This window comes from Panthera tigris, chromosome C1, assembly GCF_018350195.1.
Source record: "Panthera tigris isolate Pti1 chromosome C1, P.tigris_Pti1_mat1.1, whole genome shotgun sequence".
Classification (NCBI taxonomy): Eukaryota; Metazoa; Chordata; class Mammalia; order Carnivora; family Felidae; genus Panthera; species Panthera tigris.
The window spans coordinates 95320825-95342666 of record NC_056667.1 but is presented as its reverse complement, the minus strand read 5'-3'; the positions used below and the strand labels follow the sequence as shown (position 1 = coordinate 95342666).

The window sequence follows — 21842 nt, the reverse complement described above, 5'->3', positions numbered from 1 at the left end:
TACTGGGAAACTTATTTAAAAATAGATACCTGGGGCGCCTAGGTGGCTCAGTCAGTTAAGCATCTGACTTCAGCTCAGGTCTGATTTCACCATTCCTGAGTTCGAGCCCCATGTTGGGCTGTGTGCTGACAGCTTGGAGCCTGGAGCCTGCTTCTGATTCTGTGTCTCCCTCGCTCTCTGCCCCTCCCCCACTCATGCTCTGTGCTTCTCTCTCAAAAATAAACATTTAGGGGAAAAAAAAAAGATCCTGAGCAGTGATCCTCCCAGATTCTGATTCAGTTGGTCTAGGATAGAACCTTGAAATCTGCTTTTGAAAGCAGCACACCAGGGGCACCTTGGTGGCTCAGCTGGTTAAGCATCTGACTTCAGCTCTGGCCATGATCTCATGGCTCATGGGTTTGAGCCCTGTGTTGGGCTCTGTGCTGACAGCTCAAAGCCTGGAGTCTGCTTCGGATTCTGTGTGTGTGTGTCTCTCTCTCTGCCCTTCCCCCACTCACACGCTGTCTCTCTCTCTCTCTCTCTCTCCCTCTCAAAAATAAACATTAAAAAAAAAAAAGAAAGAAAAAGAAAGCAGCACACCAGCAACTCTACTGTAGGCAATAATGTTCCAAGGTACTGCTATATGATAACATTCTTTTTTTTTTTTTTTAAAACAATTTATTTATTTTTGAGACAGAGAGAGAGAGAGCGCATGAACAGGGGAGAGTCAGAGAAAGAGGGAGACACAGAATCTGAAACAGGCTCCAGGTTCTGAGCTGTCAGCACAGAGCCTGACACGGGGCTCGAATCCACAGACCGCGAGATCATGACCTGAGCCGAAGTCGGACACTTAACCGACTGAGCCACCCAGGCGCCCCTATATGATAACATTCTTAAGAGGATGATGCTCTTCACCTTGTCATGAGGACTATTATGACCATTAAACTTCTAAAATAAAGTGTCTTAACACTCTGAGTTTATAAGACATTTCAAATACTACTGGTAGCACACTTGAAGAAACTCAAAAGAGCACCCAGCTAATTTAGCAGTAATTACAATGTAGTCACAACCAAAGAACATCAGTATTTTAGTATCTGTAGAACTATCCATGTCACTATACCATTAAACTTGATTGCTGTTTAGGGCTGTGTCATTATTTCAGTAGAATTGTTTGCTACCTTAATTTACTACCTACTGTCTATTCAAAGGGATTAAAGTGGGTAAGACCACAGGTGTGGAAGCAGATTATCAACAGCGAATCTGCTCGACTAATTGTGGACACTGGTTCATAGTTTTGTTTAATGTCAAATGTGCCTCAGTTTAGTCAACTGTAAAATGTAGATAATACAAATATCTATCCTGTTGGAATGTTTTGAGACAAATACACATTAATACGTGAAATACTTAACACATAATAAGCACTTAAATGTTACTTAGATGCAAAACAAAGAATTCACAAGACAAAGTTCTCATATGTTCCAATGAACCTACCACCTTTCTTTGGTGAAGTCTGGCATTATGCAGTCTTCTTGCTTATGTTATAATTGACCTACACTACATCATATGATCCATTCAAATGAATATTCCATCTCATAGACACTGCTTAACAATATGTAAGTGCAGTTATAGCAATAACAAATTTTACACATACTTCAAAACTTAATAGTGTGAAGAACTGTGGTAAATCAATGAAAAATGTAGAGAGTAAGAGGCAAAGAGAACAATTAAGAATGTTGTTAGAAATAATTCAAGCATCAGAAAAGGTTGTAAATGAAGATTAACAGAAGGAATGTGGACTGACTGGATGTAATGTTAAGTAAGAAGTATATTTGTATACGCATAGAATAGAAAATATACAAAAGAATACTGGCTGCCTCTCAGGAACTAGGTGGCTGGAAAACAGGGGTGGTGGGGCTTTTTACTCATGCTTTGTCCTACATTTTAATTTTAAGCATGTAATCTGATTATAGTTCCTATACACCAAAAAATAATTTTTCTCAAAAATACTAATGGAAATGGAGGAACAGAATCTAATGACAGGAAGAATTTACAGAACTGGAATACTAATTGAACACGAGAGAAGAGGCTAAGAAGGAAAAAAATGATGCTAATGTTCTGAGCCTGTGTGACTACAAGGGAACAATGATGAGATGAACTGAAATGCAAAGGATCTGCAGGAGGTTCTGATAAAGGGAAAAGGGAAAATAACAGTTAAGTGCATATTAAAATCATCACCTAGTTCAGAAATCCCCAAGTAGTTAAATTGTCTTCAGTATCATGACTGATTTTTCCTACCCAGGGTTTTTATTTTCAGGAGCTGATCCACATAAGAAGTTTTTTTTCTTTTTTTGACATGCAAGAAAATGAGAGAAACTCATGCACCTGAGGAGAAAAGCACAAATGATACCTAACCTTATAGCGTGTGTTTTTCTGAGCTCTAAAGGAGAGAACTTAAAGCAGATGAAGGAAACACTTCTATTAGGGGTTCTGCAAGGCTAGATGTATATATTCATAGTCATTTTGGTATGCATAATGCTTTGTAGCTTTATGGGATTTACTACTAAAACGGCTCCAGAGGGATCTAATGTTCCCAGCAGTGGCATGGCAGATCATCAGTAATGGCAGCAGATACTTAGACACAATGAATGCCCAAAGAAAAACCCAGAGTGTGGACACGTTCCTGAACTTAAGAAATACCTAGAGATTACCAGAAATAATTGGGAGGTGGGATGAGGGAGCACGAGCTGGGGAAATATGAGAATGAAGAAAGGTGTGATTGGTTGGTCTCCTTTGTATCAAAACGTTGTCCCTACACTATGTACCTGGTCCTATCCTAGGTACTAGCATAAGAAGATATGCTTTCACTTACCAAAGAATTCACAGTTCTGTTATCAGGGCAAATGTGCAAAAGCAGACAATGACAGAAAGTCCTGAAACATTTTAACGTTTCAATTTTTAAAACAAAGATTTTTTTTTATTACAGTTTGTAGAAGTTCATTAAACTTTGTTGGGTTACCTTGATCCATTTCTCCTTACCTATTTTACAAGAAAACTGAGGCCCACAGAGATAAGTGATGTTTCTAGAATCACACTGGTGGCTATAAGCTCAGCAAAGAGAGGCCAAATCTCCTAACATTCAGAATCATTCTTTCCCATTACATCACAATATTTCAGTTATAATTCATTAAATGGATACCTCTATTTTGTTTTTTTCACTCATGGTTAAATGGGAAAAACAGTAAAGTGAAAAAAGCAAGGCTTCTGAATCAGACAAACCTGGGGCCTGATTTTTTGACAAATTACGCTACTTTGCTTAGTATTAAGGCTGGTCCTAATAAAAGAGCTAGATACTCTGGAAGAAATTATAAACCTACACCAAAGATTGGGCATCTGAGTTTGCACCTGTTTAGGCTTTATGCTCCTGTCCAAGGATTTTGTGACAGATTCTATAAATACTACTCAGCAAAGCTAACTGAAAAAAAGAGAACCTAAAAGAACAGTAGTATTAATACTAATTAATGACTTTTAGAAAATACCTATAGCAAATAAGCTCTAGAGTTTATCCTGTAAGGATAATAACTCATCTAGTAAATTAAGGATGTAATAGATAATCCAAAAAATACAGTTTATAAGTATATTTTTCATGCAGCAGCTAGGTAGCTCAGTTGGTTGAGTGCTGGACTCCTGATTTCGGCTCAGGTCAGGATCTCACGGTTCATGAGTTCCAGCCCTGCATTGGGCTCCTCTCTCTCCACCCCACCTCCTCAAAATTAATTAACTAATTAATTTTTTAAAAAGGTGTATTTTTCATAAGTTCTGAGCCCTCAAATCACCATTTTTCACATCCTTCCTCAACAATTTTGATAAACCTGTTCCAAAAAGTGCCTTAAAGATGACATAGTTGCCTAAGCTTTAAGCATTCATTTCTCTCTTATGGCATTTTTGAGGTTGTTCACAAATATTCTAATAGTTAAGCTGAAGGGGAAAATATGCTAATTGCACTTTTTTCAGCCTTAAAATTCTCTCTGCAATTATTTTTTTTAAATGCTGAATCATGAAATAAAGGAAACAGTCAGTGCAATGAGCCCAAACAAGTAATTCTTCTCATATTTCAAATTTCCTAATTATGGTATCTTGTCACTTTGGTCCTGTTAAGCGTTTGGAACTGAAGAGTCAGTGACTAGAAGAGTGTAGCTCATTCTCAGAAACTGAACTTGAGGACAAAACTAAAAGCATTTATTTCTGCAGGTTATTACACTTTCAGCTTCCTGTTTTATTTAGGCAGCTCATCATGACCATTTCAGGTAACAATGTAGAAGTTAAAAAACCCAACTTCCTCTTTGTAAAGTGATAAAAACCTAAGCAGTTACTTATGAGAATGGCTGATCTTACTAGCTTTTATAGAAATACTTGCAAGGAAATCAGAGACTATCAACACCAAATTCATCTCTGGGTTCACTGCTTTCAGGAAATGCAACAAAGATAAAAAGTGATATTAAAATATATTCCATGTGATGACATATACGCCTGAAAAAAAAACTCAAATAAAACGCAGTTGAGATCTTAGTTAAAAAGAGGAAAAAATGGAAACTTTAGAGTTCCTTCAAGGAAGAATCTATACAAATTAGGGCTGAAAATATCTTGATTTTAAAAATTTGTAATAGTGCCTTGGTTGTGAAAATTTTATAGGACAAGATCTCACTTAAGGGTTACTTACTGTTTATGAATGCTAAGATATTCATAGCAACAAGTCTTGTTGAAAAAATACTTCAATTCCTGAATTCAGTTAAAAGGAATTAGAAGCCTGGAGGAAAAGGGCTCGGTGTAGGTACGAAGCTAAAGGAAAACTGAGGTAATCTTAGATATCAAAGCCCTTTCTTTTTACTTAGAGATTCACAACAGAGAAATACAGATCAAGTTCTGTCTGGGAATAAGAACCTAACAAAATTTCAGTAATTTCAAATCATATGGATTATATGAGACTTCTAAGTATCAGCTATTCTTAGTTGTTCACAATAATAAAGAAACGTGGCTAATCTAAAAACTGTTCATGAAATATGAAATTCATCAGCATTTTTGGGCAGATTTACAGTACTAATTTTGATTTGCTTGCTGTCTCATTATTAATTAATATTAAGCAACAAAAGAAGTATGCTGGGAGATAAGAGGACACTTCACAAATTTGCTGTTACAAAATTAAGACTATTGATGTTATTAAACATTGTCAACATCCAAAGGCATCTCGATTTGCACTTTAAAATACAGGTATATTTTCCCAAGTTTAATTAAAAGGGCATTCTAACTTAGCCTCAAAGACAAAAACCCACAATACTGGTAAATGTAGTATTGTTTGGACACCATAAACTTTGAAGTTTATTGTTATTTAAATTTTTAGTGAAATTTTGCTGTAACAATATTTTTCCTTAAAATAAGTGGGCCATCAGTTGGGCTAACAATGTTTCGTTATTCCCGATTTTTACTATAATTTCATCCGAATCGTAACTATTTACCTTAGCCAAGACATTTTATCATAGACTTCTCTTCAGCGTTAATTCATATGTAAGATGCTCTTTTCTTCTCTAAGTTTTACACAAGAATTTTCAAGAACGAGAAAATTTAAAGCTGAAGTATTGTTCAATGGCTTGTGAACGTTTACCACATTCTCCAGTATTTCAAAATGACATGCTATACGTAGGTATGACATATCAAATTATTCTGTACGGAGTACTCCTGGATCATAAACAGTCACCCCTCTGTCATCCCCATCTCTCTTATTAAAAAAATAAAGAGCCCAGATATATTTACAGAGCATGCAAGAGTGCACATTTTGTAACAGCCAATGTGGGAAACAAAAGACATAATTCTTGTCCTATAACAAGTCACCTAGTGAAATCATTCTAATTTCTACAGACCCTAAAATCAAGTATTTACTGAAAAGCCTGAAAAGTGTTAAGAAATGTGTGCAGTTGTCAACAAAAAGTTATTCTACCTAACGCAGAATATGCTCTTATGTTTCAAATACTTTTTAAGAAGTAAATAAGCACTTAACACGCTGATAAATTTAACTATAATCAAAGACCACACAGTGGAGCATCGAAGAAGGCACGATGCTTTGTCCAAACTTGAATGTGTTAACATGAAGTTTATGTGCTATATTAAACCTTTACAGAGTTAAAAAAAAAAAATCCTCTGGCTATTCTCGATTTGTTAAGAAACAGAAAACTGTTTTTCAAAAATTACCGTTAATAGGATGTAAGGCGCAAGGGATGGAGTCATCGCGGGCTTACATACATGCACACGATCAATCAAGGGACTGTCTACAGAGAAGAGTGGTGTTCAAATTCTGAAGCAAATGTCCTGAGGCTTACACAATTATTACTGAGAATTAGTTCAGAAGATCGTAAGCGAGAAAAGAGTGGAGGGACGGACAACACATGGGGACCTCTCCCTGTCGAAGAGTCGTGACAGCAAAATCACTTCCTGAGGAAGGAGGAGCAAAAGGGAAGTTAAGAGGCCACTCTGACCAGGAAGTGACTCGCCCTAAACTAGCCTCAATCATATCTAAAAATGGGGGGATGGGGAGAGCCCCGACAGCTAAAGGCGGTAAAATAACTGCTTCCTGACACGTCCAGACATCACCATCGCCCCCTCTCTTAATTACAGAAAAGAGTCCACAGTCATGATTCAATAAGGCAAAATCTCGTCTCTTGCAGGAAGGTCACTGGGCTGTGCCTCAGGCCCCGCAGGAGAAAAAGAGAGTTAAGGAATGGGGAACTGGGGCCACCGTGAGGCAGAGGAAAGCCCCTCAAGAGCGAAGCGTCCCAACTGCAGAGCGTATGCCAGCACGGGCCAAGAAGCTTCTTTTTCCTGGGGACACTGCCGGGGTTCCCACCACAGCCAGGTCGGGCCCCTGTTCCCTGTCGCGGGAGGAGGCAAGAGAGAGAGGCGGACCCCTTACCTTCTCCTCATCCGACACCCGATCCTCGAAGTCGGCCATCTTGGGCTGCTCTGGCCCAGCCCGGCCCGGGCGCGAGGCAAGCCGGGAAGGAAGCCGAATGATGGAATCACCGCGGGGGCCGTCGGAAGGACCCGCCCGGAAACGCCGACCGAGAGGGCGCCATGTCAGTTACGGGCGGGGGTGGTGGCTCCGAGCGCGGGTACTCCAGAAGTCTCCGGCTGCCTCAAGGCTTTGCTTTAAATGATTTTAAGTCTAATAACTTTCTCACGGAGTTACATTCATTTCCCCATTCATCTATGAGACGATGGGAGCGTGATTCGACTATTCCTGACGCCCAAGCTCCATCCGACCAAATAGCAATTGCTACTGTAGGTTTTCCCAGTACCAGTGATCTCCGTGGCAGCCGAGTCCAAAGGGCTAAGTGCTGCTCGGGCCCTGGAACGGTCGGTGGCTTTTCCAAACCCAAGAATAGGGTGAAAGGTGACCCTCACTCGTATGGAAGCAAAAACATTTCACTCCGAGGTCACATTTCAGTCCAGTTCCTCCAGAAAAGGTGCCGCTAACCACCCCTTCCCGCCCTTCGAAGGAAGAGGCAGCCCTGGGATGCTCCTCCACCTTCCAAATTTTCTTCGTCCGCGTTCCCTGAGACAGCCTTCACAGAGGCCACCTTCAGGTCCGCCACTATCCCAGGATTCCCGCCTCCCGGTTTCCTGCCCTTCTCCCCTCCCAGCTCCCAGAGCCTGCGGGTGCAGCAAGATGGCGGACGGTGACGGCTTAGGTGAAGCAGCGACTGCTGCGGCATCTCCTCCCGCACCTGCTCCCGGCCAAAGCCTGTCCCTGGGCTGGAGGGAGCGGCTACGGGCTGGGCTGGCTGGGACTGGGGCCTCGCTGTGGTTCGTGGCGGGGCTGGGACTGCTTTACGTTCTGAGGGTCCCGCTGAGGCTGTGTGAGAATTTGGCAGCGGGTGAGAGGCCCAGACCTCCCTGGGGATGGGCGGGGGAACCAGGAGAGGGGCCGGGGACAAGGGGCGAAGGGCAGAGATTCTCTGCAGTCACTGGAGGGCTTCGGAGATTGAGACGGTGGTGCGCGACCTAGTGGGTTCTTTTTCTCTTGGGCCGCAACTCCCCAGCTGATTGTCAAACCTGAGCTGCAGATACGGGCTCCTCCCTTGAGCTCTTAAGACCCGCCCTTTCTCTTCTGTCTTCGTTTACCGATGAAAAGCCACCTGACAAGCTGTAAGCTTCAGGTGGTAAAACAGATGAGAGCGTCTCCAGATTGGCTGCAGAATTTATATACACCCCACCATTGGTAGGATCCCTTGAAAACCATTCCTTTGAGTCTCGCCGGTTAGCTGAGCGTTCCCACACCTAGACAACAAAGATGAGCGCTCTCTATTCAAAGGCCTAAAAGGGGGGAAATGCCATGATCTTAGCCGACCATTATCATGTTTTAAGATAGTTCTGTCAAGAAATACTTTTCGTGGTATTTTTGTCTGTTCTTTGCTTTAGGCTTGAGTAATAGAATAGTCCAGGAAGTAAAGGGAAAGGGAGCCACACACAGTAGTGGGTTCTTAGTTCTTGCTTTAAACATTTGTAGAGAGCTTGCTATGTAGTCTGAGCTGAAGATACAGACATGGAAGAAGTGATGATCCCCGTGGATGCTGCAAATACTGTCCTTTACCTGTAGCCAGGACAAAGTGGATGGGAACCAGGCCCTCTTACCATGTCATTACAATATTTTCACTCAAACTATGAGTAAGATGAAAGTATTTCTGTTGTGTGATGACTGTGGCTAGCAGCACTTGTGGTTTATTTTCTGTAGCAAGGCAAATGTCCCCTTTTCTATTTCACCAGATGACATGAAATACTGTGAGATAATGTTCTGAAATATTTTGGACTTTTCCGAACTTAGGTTTTATGTAAGTTCAGTCAGATATAACTAACACACTAAAACAAAAAAAAAAATGGCCTTCCTAGACTGTTTGAAAGAGCTAATTGAATTTGACTTTGTCAACATAGAAAAATTATTTTTCTACATATTAACGAGATACACCACGTAGGTGAGAGTAGTTAACTATGATAGATTTTTATTTATTTCTGAAACCCATTTATTTTTTATTTATTTATGAGACAGTTATTTGAAGTGAAGAGTCTGGTCCAGGCTTTCAGTGAGTCAGGTGCAAGGAGCTCTCAGTTTGCTGTTATTCTTTTTGGTTTATTTTGCCTCTCTAGCTGACATACCAAACACGTCTACATGCTGTTTCCTTCCCTCTAATTTGAAACACTGGTTTGTATCTCACCAAAATAATTAGGGAGTGGTTTTAAACCTCATTTGTAACAGAGTGTTTAGTTAATCCTTAAAGATTTGTAAAACTTCTTGTCGAAGTTATGATTTATAAGTTCTTAATTTTATTCTCAAAAGTAAACTAAATTATCTCATTTTGATTTGCTTATTTAACAAATCATCAGTTTAAAATGCTACCCTTACAGAGGTGCCTGGGTGGCTCAGTCGGTTAAGCGTCTGACTTCAGCTCAGGTCATGATCTCAGGGTTTGTGGGTTCAAGCCCCATGTTGAGCTCTGTACTGACAGCTCAGAGCCTGGAGCCTGCTTCGGGTTCTGTGTCTCCCTCTCTCTCTGCCCCATCCCCACTTGTGTGTGCTCTCTTTCTGTCTCTGCCTCTCAAAAATAAATAAATGTAAAAAAAAATTTTTTTACGCTACCCTGACATGTTCTAAGGCATTTTTTTAATGTTTATTTATTTTGAAAGAGAGAGTGTGTGTGTGTGTGTGTGTGTGTGTGCGCGCGCGCGTGTGTGCGCGCACACAAGTAGGGGAAGGGCAGGGAGAGAGAGAGAGAGAAAGAATCCCAAGCAGGCTCTGTACTGCAGACTCTGGGCTTTATCTCACAAACTGAACTGTGGGATCGGGATCTGAACCGAAATCAATAGTGATGCTTAATGAACTGAGCCACCTAAGCACCCAATAGAATTTTTAAGTTACGATAGAATGGGAATTTAAAGTAGCTTTTTAAAAACTACAACTTTCTCAAATGAATCTGATACTAGATATTAATACTATTTATATTCCTCCACTCATAAAGACACCTGCCTATTTGTAACTTGAATACTTTGAATTTACATTTTTTTAAACTTTGGTATTTTGTTTTCCTTTTGGCAGTGACAGTATTTTTAAATTCATTGACGCCCAAATTCTATGTGGCACTTACAGGAACATCTTCTTTGATATCAGGACTAATATTTGTAAGTAGTTTCCACTTCCTTCATGTTTTGGTATTTATCTAAAGATCAAATCTCTTTATATGGTTACAATAATTGTAAATACTTATAGAATCAGGATTCTCAACATGTGTTCAGCATTTGATAAAACACTGCATCTTCCTTTCCACTTTTAGAGATTGGCAGTATTCATAGTATTCATTTGCATATGAAACAGTATTGTATACTGTAAGGGGCAGTGGTTAGAGGTGGGTTGCCAACTAAATCCTTGCAGGGCTCAGTTTAGTAACAAAAATGAATGAAATGGGCAGAGTGTAAAAATTAAATTCCTTATTTATTTTAGGACTGGGTAATTTGGACAATGCATGCCCCTTCTAAAGGGGATAAAGCTAGTTGCTGCCATATAGGTTTGCAGACCACCATTAAGAGATCTTCCAATTTTTCATATGATTTCAAAAACATCTGGATGCAACAAGTGTATCTCCCAATACTTTAATCTTGGCAATGTTGGACAGACTAAAAATGTGTGTCTTGAATTCAGCCTATAGGTTGTCAATTATCTTCTCTGGAGTGTTTAAGGGCAGAGTATTGGAGCCAAGCTAACCATCACTTTTTTTATTTTTTAACTGAGAGGAGATTTTTTTTTTTGAGGGGAGGAGGGGCAGAGAGAGAGAGAGAGAGAGAGAGAGAGAGAGAGAATGAATCCTAAGTAGGTTCCACACTCAGCATGGAGCTGGATGGCAGGCTCAATCTCACAAACCCTGAGATCGTGACCTGAGCTCAGATCAAGAGTTGGACACTTAACCAACCTAGCTACCCAGGAGCCCCAGGAGATTTTAATTGGAGTAAACAGCTGACATACAATATTATATTAGTTTTCATAACGATCTCTTTAGTTGTGTGACTTTGAGCAAGTTAATTAACTTTTCTAAGCTTTAATTTCCTCATCTAATAACTGGGAATGATAATATCAACTTCATAGGATCATGAAGACTAAATAAGATAAAGTGTGTAAAAGCTTGCAATAACATGGTATCTAGCTCACAGTAAGCACTTAATGAATTTTGACCATTATTATTCAGAAAAGTGGCATGATAAAGAAACCTATTTAATTTTAATTCAGCTTTCCCTTGTTTTATTTGACTGAGCTATCATTTTCAATTAAGAAATTAAAATCTGTGTGTATAATCTCTATTAAACATCCCTGGGAACTAGTGTTTCCTAGAATAAACTTTGGAAAAACACTGCTACAGATTAAAATCTTAGGAAGTATGGCATGCATAACCAATGAATTTTTCTATGCTTTTTTCTCATCTCTAGATGGTGCTCTTCTATTATAGTAGAAATAATGGCATGTGTATTGGAGTGTTTTCTGTTTTGTTTTAATAGGAACTGATACTTGGCCATTTTGTTTAAGTGAAATGCTGGCCAAGAAAGGGATTTTTGTATCTTGACTTAAAAAAATTACTGAGGAATTTAAGGATGAAAACTATGTGTTAATATAGGTAAATTAGTTAAAATTTACTGATTATAAAGCTGACTCATTGTTAAGCATGTTTTAACATATTTAGTCAGTAGCATATAAAAGTCTAAATAAAGGAAATGAACGGTCTTTAAATAACTGATGAGTGGGAAAAGCATTAGTCTTGGAACTAGAAGATGTAATTTTAAGTCTCGGCTCTGCCACTTACTAGCTAATAACTTTGGACAAGGCACATAAATTCTCTAAGTCTTAATTTCCTCATGTATAAGAGGGGGGAAACTTACATATATATTATATAAGCATGAAACACATAACTTAACATATATATTATATATATAGTAGTTCTTAAAATTTGTTATTTTGAAGAGTTTTAAATTTACAAAAATTAAGAAATTCATATCATAATAGCATTGTATGGTGACAGATGTACACTTGTGAGCATAGCATAGTATAGAGAAGTCAAATCACTAAGTTGTATACCTGAAACTAATAAAACATTGTATATCAACTATGCTCAAATAAAAAATTTTAAATAAATGAATTAGGTGCAGTAAGAGATTAACAACAGTAACTAATAGTAAAGTAGAGTGGTTATAACAATATACTTTAAAAAAAATAGGAAATTCAAGTAACATTTTCAAGGTTAAACTTTGTCATTACCCTTATAATATTGATGAGTTTTTATCAGCAAAGATTATTAGGTTTATAATTTCTCTTACCCACTGAAATGAGGAAGCTAGCTATGCTGTTTGTGTTACTTCCACCTGAGGAGGTAGGAGGTCATGTGCTTGGGAACTTGAAGAATAGCAATGAAGCCAGTTGTTTAACAAATTCTTACAAGTGTAAAGATTACTCTTAAAGTAAAACACAAAACCCAGTAAGAGTGCATATAATACTGCTTTCTGTTCTGTGGAATCAAGGAAAGTTCCTTGAGGACCTGTCATTTAAGCTGAAACCCAGAAGAACCAGGCAAAGGTAGTTGAGAACGCTAGAGTGTCCAAATATGAAACATTCTGTTAATTCAGCACAGAGAGCTTTTTTTTTTTTTAAAGTAATCTCTAGCCCAATGCGGGCTCGAACTCACAAACCGTGAGATTATGACCTGAGCCGAGACCAAGAGTCAGACGCTTAACTGACTGAGCCACCCAGGCACCCCTTGATTACTCTTTTTATAACAGTGATAAACCATGAAAACAGAAAGAAGTGAATATCCTGATTTTCAAATGGTTCAACAGGAGAATCAACCTCAACCTACATTAATTATACTGCCAAATACTGAGTAGTACTTCATTGTTCAAAAGGCACTTAAAATTCTTGTTAACCATATTTAATAGATAGGATATTGAGGTTCTGAGGGGCTAGAGGTTAAGTGACTTGCCCAAAGCACACAGGTTGACTGGGAGTCCAATGTGGTCTCTCTAACCTTAGTCCAATGCTTAATCCACCATGCTAATTGTTTCAAAATTGTTTTTCTTTTCATTATGCTACAGATAGAATAAAATGACAATGTGACATATCAGAATTAGATTACTTACAGATTAAATGCTTCTTGCTTGTGTGTGTGTGTGTGTGTGTGTGTGTGTGTGTGTGTGTTTTAAGTAATGTCTGTAGCTAACATGGTCTTAAACTCATGACCTGGAGACCAAGAGTCATATGCTTTGCCAACTGAGCCAGCACCCTTGTTTCTTATTTTTTAATGTTTCATTTATAGATATATTTCTTATAGTTTTGCCTTAAGCTTGTCTAAATTTCATGGAGAAGTTGTACTTTTACCTGACATATATTATTGGAGAATCTTGTGTTTGGCTTATTTTTTGGAGGGAGAGTGCATTTAGTGTGCTGAATTAAATGGGAACATCTTGAAAGATATTTTAATTTGAGCTCATATTTCTGGTGATCAGTTCTACTTTAAGGATTTTTTTGTTTGTTATAGATGTTTGAATGGTGGTACTTCCATAAGCATGGCACGTCTTTTATTGAGCAAGTATCTGTGAGCCATTTGCGACCTCTGATGGGAGGAACGGAGAGCAGCATTTCAGAGCCAGGTTCTCCTTCTAGCAACAGAGAAAGTGAAACCAGCAGACAGAATTTGTCAGGTAACTATTTAATATGTTTTCAGAACCGTATGGTTAAGATTGTGTTTGTCTATGGGAGACAGAAAACTCACAACAGAGAGAAATTTATCTTTCATGAAAATATAGGTCATCTGTGTCTGATATGGAGAACAATGATCAGATACTCAGTCTCCCATCTTGTTAGCCTGCCATCTCCAAATGAAGTTTTTCCTTGTGGTCCAAGACTGTTGCTCTGGTTTCTACCATCATATCCACATTCCAATCAGCAGAAAGGAGACTAGGCCAGTAGGCCACCTTTTCCCCCTATTCAACCCCACAGCAGCCAAGGATACTCTTCAGAGTGTTACATACTATTTCAACTTACTTCCTATTGGTCAGACCTTTGCCAAATGGCTGGCCACAAGTAGCTATATAAGGCAAGTGAGAAATTGTCAAACGTTTTCTCGGTGTACATATGCTCAACTAATAATTAGGAGATTTTATGACATAAAGGAAAGAACAATTAGCCATCTCTGCCAACATAGCAAAGTTAGAAAAATACTTTTTCTTCTTGATATATTTATAAAGACATCAGGGGCGCCTGGGTGGCTCTGTCAGTTAAGCGTCCGACTTTGGCTCAGGTCATGATCTCATGGTCCGTGAGTTCGAGCCCTGCGTCGGGCTCTGTGCTGACAGCTCAGAGCCTGGATGGAGTGTGTTTCAATTCTGTGTCTCCCTCTCTCTCTGACCCTCCCCCATTCATGTTCTGTCTCTCTCTGTGTCAAAAATAAATAAACGTTAAAAAAAAAAATTAAAGAAAAAAAGACATCAAAATCTCAGTTATTCACATATGGATACCCCATTGTCATACTTTAATTGTAGGCTGTTCTTTTATATGTAACCAGTAATACAAAGTAAATATCATTAATGATATACAATTATTAAAGTAAAAATTTGAGGGCCAGATAGAAATAATATTTTTTGGATTATTGTTCCTTTAATTTGGTATCAGTAAAATTCATATAGTGGGTGGGTGGGTGTTGACCCCTTTTTTCCTCTTTCATAAAATAATTACAGAACTCCTAAGAATGAGATATATTGAGATGAATATGACATAGATCTGTCCTCAAGAAGCTAAGTCTAGTATGTAAATAATTAGAACAATAATATATTATATAGTCTTACTCCCTGTTGTAGGATTGAGTATATCTTTACATATGGAGAGTGAAGACACTCCCTACCTTGCACTCTAGCCTGTGTGGTTTTATGATATTTCCTCTTCTTAGAACGTTCTTCATCCAGCAGCCTTCTACTCATCTTTTACCATGATTCAATGTCAGTTCAAATGTCACTTCCTTTCTAAAGCCTTTTTTAATTTATTAGAAAAATTTAATTACTTTCTTTTTTTCTTCTCTTAGAACAAAACATATCTTTACTATAGCACTTATCACACAGTTTAGACGGTAGTTTACATGACTGGACTCTGATGTGACATTCAATTCATTTAAACAAGTTAGTTCCAAATGTTGCGCTAGGCTCCAAGAATACAAAAATGAATAAAGTTGTAAGAGTTCATATTTTATTTTATTTTTTTTCTTTATTTTTTTTAACTGTTTTTATTTATTTTTGAGACAGAGAGAGACAGAGTATGAGCAGGGGAGGGGCAGAGAGAGAATGAGACACAGACTCCGAAGCAGGCTCCAGGCTCTGAGCTGTCAGCACAGAGACTGACGTGGGGCTCGAACTCATGGACTGTGAGATCATGACCTGAGCCGAAGTCGGACTCTTAACCGACTGAGCCAACCAGGCGCCCCAGAGTTCATATTTTAAAATGAAAAAAAACTGAAAACCAAATGGATAATCACATTGTAATATGGTAAATGCCATAATTGAATTATGAACTAATGTCATGTATGAACTATGAACTATGTCATGTATGCTGCATGACAGCAGGGGTGATCCAGGCCGTGTTCATCTTTGTGCTAACTGGCTAGCACTGTGCATAGCACACAGTGACTATACAATTAATATTGGTGAAAGTAAGATTTAACTGCATTTGATTAACCTAACTTCCCTTTTCTTTACCTTTGTTTTTTAGAATGCAAAGTATGGAGGAACCCTCTAAATCTTTTCAGAGGAGCAGAATATAGGAGGTATTACATTTTGCTTTCAGTAGAATTATGGCATTAGTTTTAGACTAAAAAGTATTATGGAAACATTTGTTTTATAAATATATCACAGCTCTTCTAGTTGGAGACATTGATACATAAAAAAGGTAAAATGATGAGCCCAAGGTTTAGTTGGCAGCATCTTCACTGTATTTACATTTTTTTAGTTTATTTATTTATTTTGAGAGAGAATGTGAGCAGGGGAAGGGCAGAGAGAGAGAGAGAGAGAGAGAGACTCAGACTCCCAAGCAGGCTCTGCACTGTCAGCACAGAGCCCAACACAAGGCTGGATCTCACCAACCATGAGATCATGACCTGAGCCGAAATCAAGAGTTAGACACTTAACCGACTGAGCCACCCAGGTGCCCCTAAAGATTTTTTTTATTAATTTAAGTAATTTTTACACCTAACATGGGGCTCGAACTCGTGACCCTGAGATCAAGAATCGCATGCTCGTCCAACTGAGCCAGCAGTCACCCCAAGAAATTTCTTATCTTAGTATCAGGAACACTTATGCTTCCTTTTTTTTTCTTTTTTTTTAGTGTTTGTTTATTTGTTTATTTATTTATTTGAGAGAGAGAGCACAAGCAGGGGAAGGGAGGAGAGAGAGGGGGACAGAATCCCAAGCAGGCTCCACACTATCAGCGCAGAGCATGATGCAGGGCTTGAACCCACGAACCATGAGACTATAACCTGAGCCAAAATCAAGAGTCAGGTGCTCAACTGACTGAGCCACCCAAGCACTCCATGCTGCTGCTTTTTTTTTTTTTTAAAGTGTATTTATTTATTTTGAGAGGAAGAGAGCATGAGCAGAGGAGGGGCAGATAGAGAATCCCAAACAGGCTCTGCACCATCAGTGTAGAGCCCAATGTGGGGCTTGATCCTACAAACTGTGAGATCATGACCTGAGCCAAAATCAAGAGTTGGATGCTTAACTGACTGAGCCACCCAGGTGCCCCATTGTGCTTCTTTTTGAATGATTAGTTTCTCTTAAAGTCTAAACTGTATTGATGATCATTGTGTGAATTTAGAAAGCTTAAAGTCCTATTGTAGCCAACCGTTAGCAAAGGTACAAAAGTCTGGTATGTATTTCAATTAGCTTCATTCCAGAATCCACTGTATGGCCCAATTTTTGCTTTTACTGAGTCTTTTTTATGTGCTTCTAATTAGGGCTATTAATATTGTACATTATATTTTAACTGCTTTAAATCATTTTGGGAATAATGTAGATCATTAATAAATATTTTTTTATGATTTTACAATAAGTAGCAAAACTTTGCTGGGGTGCCTGGGTGACTCAGTCAGTTAAAGTGTCTGACTCTTGATTTCAGCTCAGGTCATGATCTCATGGTGGTGAGATCGAGCCCTGCATTGGACGTTGTGCTGGTTGCAGAGCCTGCTTGAGATTCTTTTTCTCTCTCCCTTTGCCATTTCCTTGCTTGGGCACGTGCACTCTCTGAAAAACAAACAAACAAAAACAACTTTGCTAAGTGAACAAGGATCTACTTTTTCTTTTTCCTTTATGATAATTTCTCAAAAAATAGCTACAAACTTTAAATAGCAATGTAATTTATACTATTAAATTACTTAAAACCTTTGATCATTTACACATAAATAACACTTATAATGTACTTTTAAACTGTTTTTTTTTACATTTTAAAATGTATGCATATTCACTGTAGAAAATTGGAAAATAAAGAGATGCATAAAAAAGAAAGTAAAAATCACCTTTTCCTATCACTAAATGATAAATGCAATTAGTATTTCCATTCAGTCTCTCTTCTATATGCATGTATAGAAACAAAACTTGAACATCACAATGTGTATATAATTTTACATCCTTTTTTTCTAGCATATGAATTTCTCACAGAACCTTTTTATACAGGAATTTCTTCAAAAACATGATTTTATTCTATTTTGTTACATGGAGGTACCATACCTTACCTACTGCTCCCTATCTGGGTCACAGATTATGTTTCACTATCAACATTTACATTAGAAGGATATCTGTATATATAAATATTTAACCTATGATAATTAAACACCTATGATTATTTCCTTAGAGTTGATTTGTAGTACTGGGGTTCCTGAATCAAAGGGTGTGAACAGGTTGTCTTCCTGTCTCTTCTTTAGTATTTTCTTTTTTTAATTATCGAGATTTTCAAAAATCAAAAAAGTAAAGAATGGTATGATAGAATTCCATATACCCATTTCCTAGCTAGATGTGAATATTTTTAAGACTCTTAATAGATATTACCTAATTCATTTTTGGAAAGAGAAATGTATATGCCAATTTATATTTATACTAGCAGAATATGTGTGAGTCCATGTTCCATCTCATCCTTGACAATGTGTATTTTCCGATTTATTTTAACAGGTGAAAAATAAAAATTTGTAAATTTAATTCACTATTTGTTCATTACTAAGGAGATTGGACCCTTAAAAATATATTTATTAGCCAGTTTGGTAACTTGCTATTAATTATTGTGGGTTTCAGGGGGATAGGAAAGTTTAAGTTTCTAATTTAGTAAAATCTGGAAAAAGTTTCTATTTATTTTATCCTTTTCAAGTCCTTTGCTGTTCTGATAATCTCGTAAAAATCCACCTATGTTTTCTTCTAGTTTCTTTGTAGTTTTACTTTTAATAATTCTAATTCACTGAAAATTTAAGTGTATTTAGTAAGGTATGTATCTTAAGTCAAATTGTTTTATCCCTTCAAATCTAATTTAGAAGCACTAATAGTCTAGCCTTTTCCATTTTTTTTTGTTTGTTTTGTTTTTAATCCACATCCAAATTAGCATATAGTGCAACAATGATTTCAGGAGTAGACCCCTTAATGCCCTTACCCACTTAGCCCATCCCCTCTCCCACAACCCCTCCAGTAACCCTCTGTTTGTTCTTCGTATTTAAGAGTCTCTTATGTTTTGTCCCCCTCCCTGTTTTTATATTATTTTTGCTTCCCTTCTCTTGTGTTCATCTGTTCTGTATCTTAAAGTTCTCGTATGAGTGAAGTCATATGATATTTGTCTTTCTCTGACTAATTTCACTTAGCATAATACCCTCTAGTTCCATCCACGTAGTTGCAGATGGCAAGATTTCATTCTTTTTGATTGCCCCCTCTTGGTTTTTGATGTTTTATTATCATAATCGAAATAGTTTGTATAAGTTTTCTCTTATTTTTCTGATTATAATAAACTTTTAAAACATTCTGCAATAGAATTTGTAGCAATATATTTTTGCATTTTAAATAGTGTTTGTTGTAGCAGATAGAGGCTCTCTCATGTTCAATTTACATATTTTCTTGTATTTTGGTAAAGATACACTTGGGTGACTGGTAAAGAGCCACTTACCTACTATGACATGAATTTGTCAGCTCAGGACCATCAGACCTTTTTCACCTGTGACACGGACTTTTTACGTCCTTCAGACACAGGTATGTGTCATATCTGTTCATGGGGTAAACAGTGGTAATGAAAATTGTTTTAAAAGCCCTTTAGAGTTACTTATTAGAGTATACAAATTTATTTGGCTTGGGTTGTTTGCATCATTGATAAGAGACCCAGATTAAATTGAAACGAATTATGAGTGTACATTAACTTGTTACACTACCTATCCTTCTTATAAAGAATTTAAAATATTTTATAAAAATATGAAATTGCTTCTTTTGTTACCTAAAAAACATTTCAGATCAAATACAGCAACTGCTCTTGGGAAATTAACACATGAAATTATATACATAAAGGAAGAGTAAGACAAAGTGCAAACACTGGGGCATGGCATGTGGATTAGAATGGAGTATATTTTACCCTAGTCATTAGTTAGGGGTGCATATAAAGTAGTGGAAGATCATAGAAATGTCTATATTTAGGTGTCTCAGTCTTCTCTATAGAAGACAGTATTGAGATTCTTAAATGCATGGTTAAAGACAGGGACCTTTATCACAACTATTCTTTTACTTCAAATGCTCTCTCCCTTCTTATCTATCCTCCTACGTTTATGCTTCCTGCTTTTATCCTTCAAGATCCAGTTAAAAGTCACATTCTAGAAGAACCCTTCTCTGGCAACTCCAAAGTTAAACACTTTAATCTCTGTAGTTCTATAGTCCATGCCTCACTGAAACAATTCTAGTGAATTTATTCAACCACAAACATTTACTTGTTAATTTTGTCATGTTGCTTCAATGTTTATCTTCCCTAATAGGGTATGAAACTTTGGAAAGCAGGGACTATATTCTCATCATCTTTGAATCCTTATCATCTAGCACATTGCCTGGCATACTGTAAATATTAATATTTATTCTTTGATGAAAATATGAATGAATGACCTTGGTGTCACAGACGTCTTAAGCAATTTCACTAGTAATAGCTAACACTCGTACAGCACTTATTTTGCACCAAGCACTGTTCTAAGCAATTTGTATAAATGTTCTCACTTAATCTTCCCAATCATTTTATGAGTTAGGTACTTTTATCAGCCTCAGAAATAAAGGAATGGAGGCAAAGGGAATCAAGTAACATGCTCTAAGTAACCTAACTAATGAATGGTAAAGTTGGGTTTCAAATGCATGTCTGACTCTTAACCACTATACTACTGCTGCTTCTATTCACCACAGTGATAGGCAGATGAAAATCAACAACAACAAGGGTCTGAAAAATAGCCAGTTTTCCAGCATTAAAGTGAGTTCTTTGTGATCTATATCTGCTGGGTTAAATATACTAAGGGTAGATAATAGCAGGAAAGCCAAGCATCTTTGGAATGGTTACATAAAGTGGTTTAATTGCAAATAGAAGAAAAAGAAATTGCTTTATGTTTATATGCTTAGTGTTTACACTAATGGCAAAAGTGTCATATTGGGGGAATAACAGAAATGGAAACTAGTATTTTATGTTAACTTTAAAGACTTCGAGAAATGAAGGCTTCACCTCCTTCTCACAAGCAGAATTATAGACATTGGTGGGCTTTGCAAATAGCAACCATGGCTATCCACTAAAGCTGTGCTCTTAGGACATTTTTGCTCACATACCTCCTAAAGGAATTTTGAGAAACTATGTATCCTTTCACACATTTTTAACTTGATATCATAAGATTAAATAATTGTAAAGAATATAATTTTTGACATGTTACAGACAGTTAAAAATAAAACGAGATTACCCTATATTTGGATATATCTCAAGTAATCTAATGACTTGATACCCACCATTATCCATTGAAAAAGACATGAATTAATACTCTTTAGCAGTAGAAAATTTTGTAAAGTCCATTTTCTTCTTGAACTCATCCATTTTACACCTCTAATATAATTTTCTTATAATTATTATATACTTGAGAATCTTTTATTTATCACACATGCTTTTCCACCATAAAAATTATTTGCATAAGTTTCTTAAAATTTAAATTTCCTTTGATCCTAAGTTCTAAATGATAGCGTGTACTTTAATTATATTTTTTGTCAAATCCTTAGAGCTACATATTTGGCTTTTTTAACTTTGGAAAATGTCCTCCATATAACCTAATTGGCTGGGTGAGTTCTCATTATCAATTCTATCAACCAAACCAGACTGACTTTCTGACAGAGAAGTCTGACTTCATTTTTCAAGTCAAATAAACATGCTAACATGCATCCCTATGACAGCCATCTCTCTTCTGAATTTAGATTCTAAGATAGAAAGATAGATAAGTCTTGGAGCTTTGCCTAGAGCCTATCACTTGGCCAAAATAAGATTCCAGTGCCTTTAGTATCCTTTACTAGTGCCCCCTTTGCTTGCTGTGAGGAGACCTCCCCTTAGGAGCAGCACATTCTTTGATAGTAAGGGGAGAGCAGTGCTGATAAATGGAATTGATAAAAATTGTTTTCACTCTCTCCCCACTACAATATACTTGAATTCAGAGCATCCAGGGGCCAGACTACACTTAGTTCTTTTTTTTTTTTTTAATTGTTTTAATGTTTATTTATTTTTGAGGGGG

At 37.4% G+C, this 21842-nt stretch overlaps 2 protein-coding genes across 9 annotated transcripts in view; one reads left to right on the top strand and one right to left on the bottom strand.

Annotated features, from left to right (window-relative positions):
• CAPZA1 (capping actin protein of muscle Z-line subunit alpha 1) overlaps window positions 1–7121 on the bottom strand; it is a 49413-nt gene extending 42292 nt beyond the window's left edge. Inside the window, exon 1 of one of the 2 annotated variants that reach the window (XM_007076370.3) lies at window positions 6938–7121. In XM_007076370.3, the coding sequence (XP_007076432.1) occupies window positions 6938–6976 (39 nt within the window). In that variant the 5' untranslated portion in view covers window positions 6977–7121. The other variant, XM_042998208.1, reaches the window with a different exon arrangement.
• An 8-nt stretch (window positions 7122–7129) lies between these two features.
• ST7L (suppression of tumorigenicity 7 like) overlaps window positions 7130–21842 on the top strand; it is an 80960-nt gene continuing 66247 nt past the window's right edge. For 2 of the 7 annotated variants that reach the window (XM_015534948.2, XM_042998200.1), the window contains exons 1-5: window positions 7131–7901; window positions 10115–10197; window positions 13590–13752; window positions 15809–15863; window positions 19196–19311. In XM_015534948.2, coding sequence (XP_015390434.2) covers window positions 7433–7901; window positions 10115–10197; window positions 13590–13752; window positions 15809–15863; window positions 19196–19311 — 886 coding nt within the window. In that variant the 5' untranslated portion in view covers window positions 7131–7432. The other 5 variants (XM_007076371.3, XM_042998201.1, XM_042998202.1 and 2 more) reach the window with 5 other exon arrangements.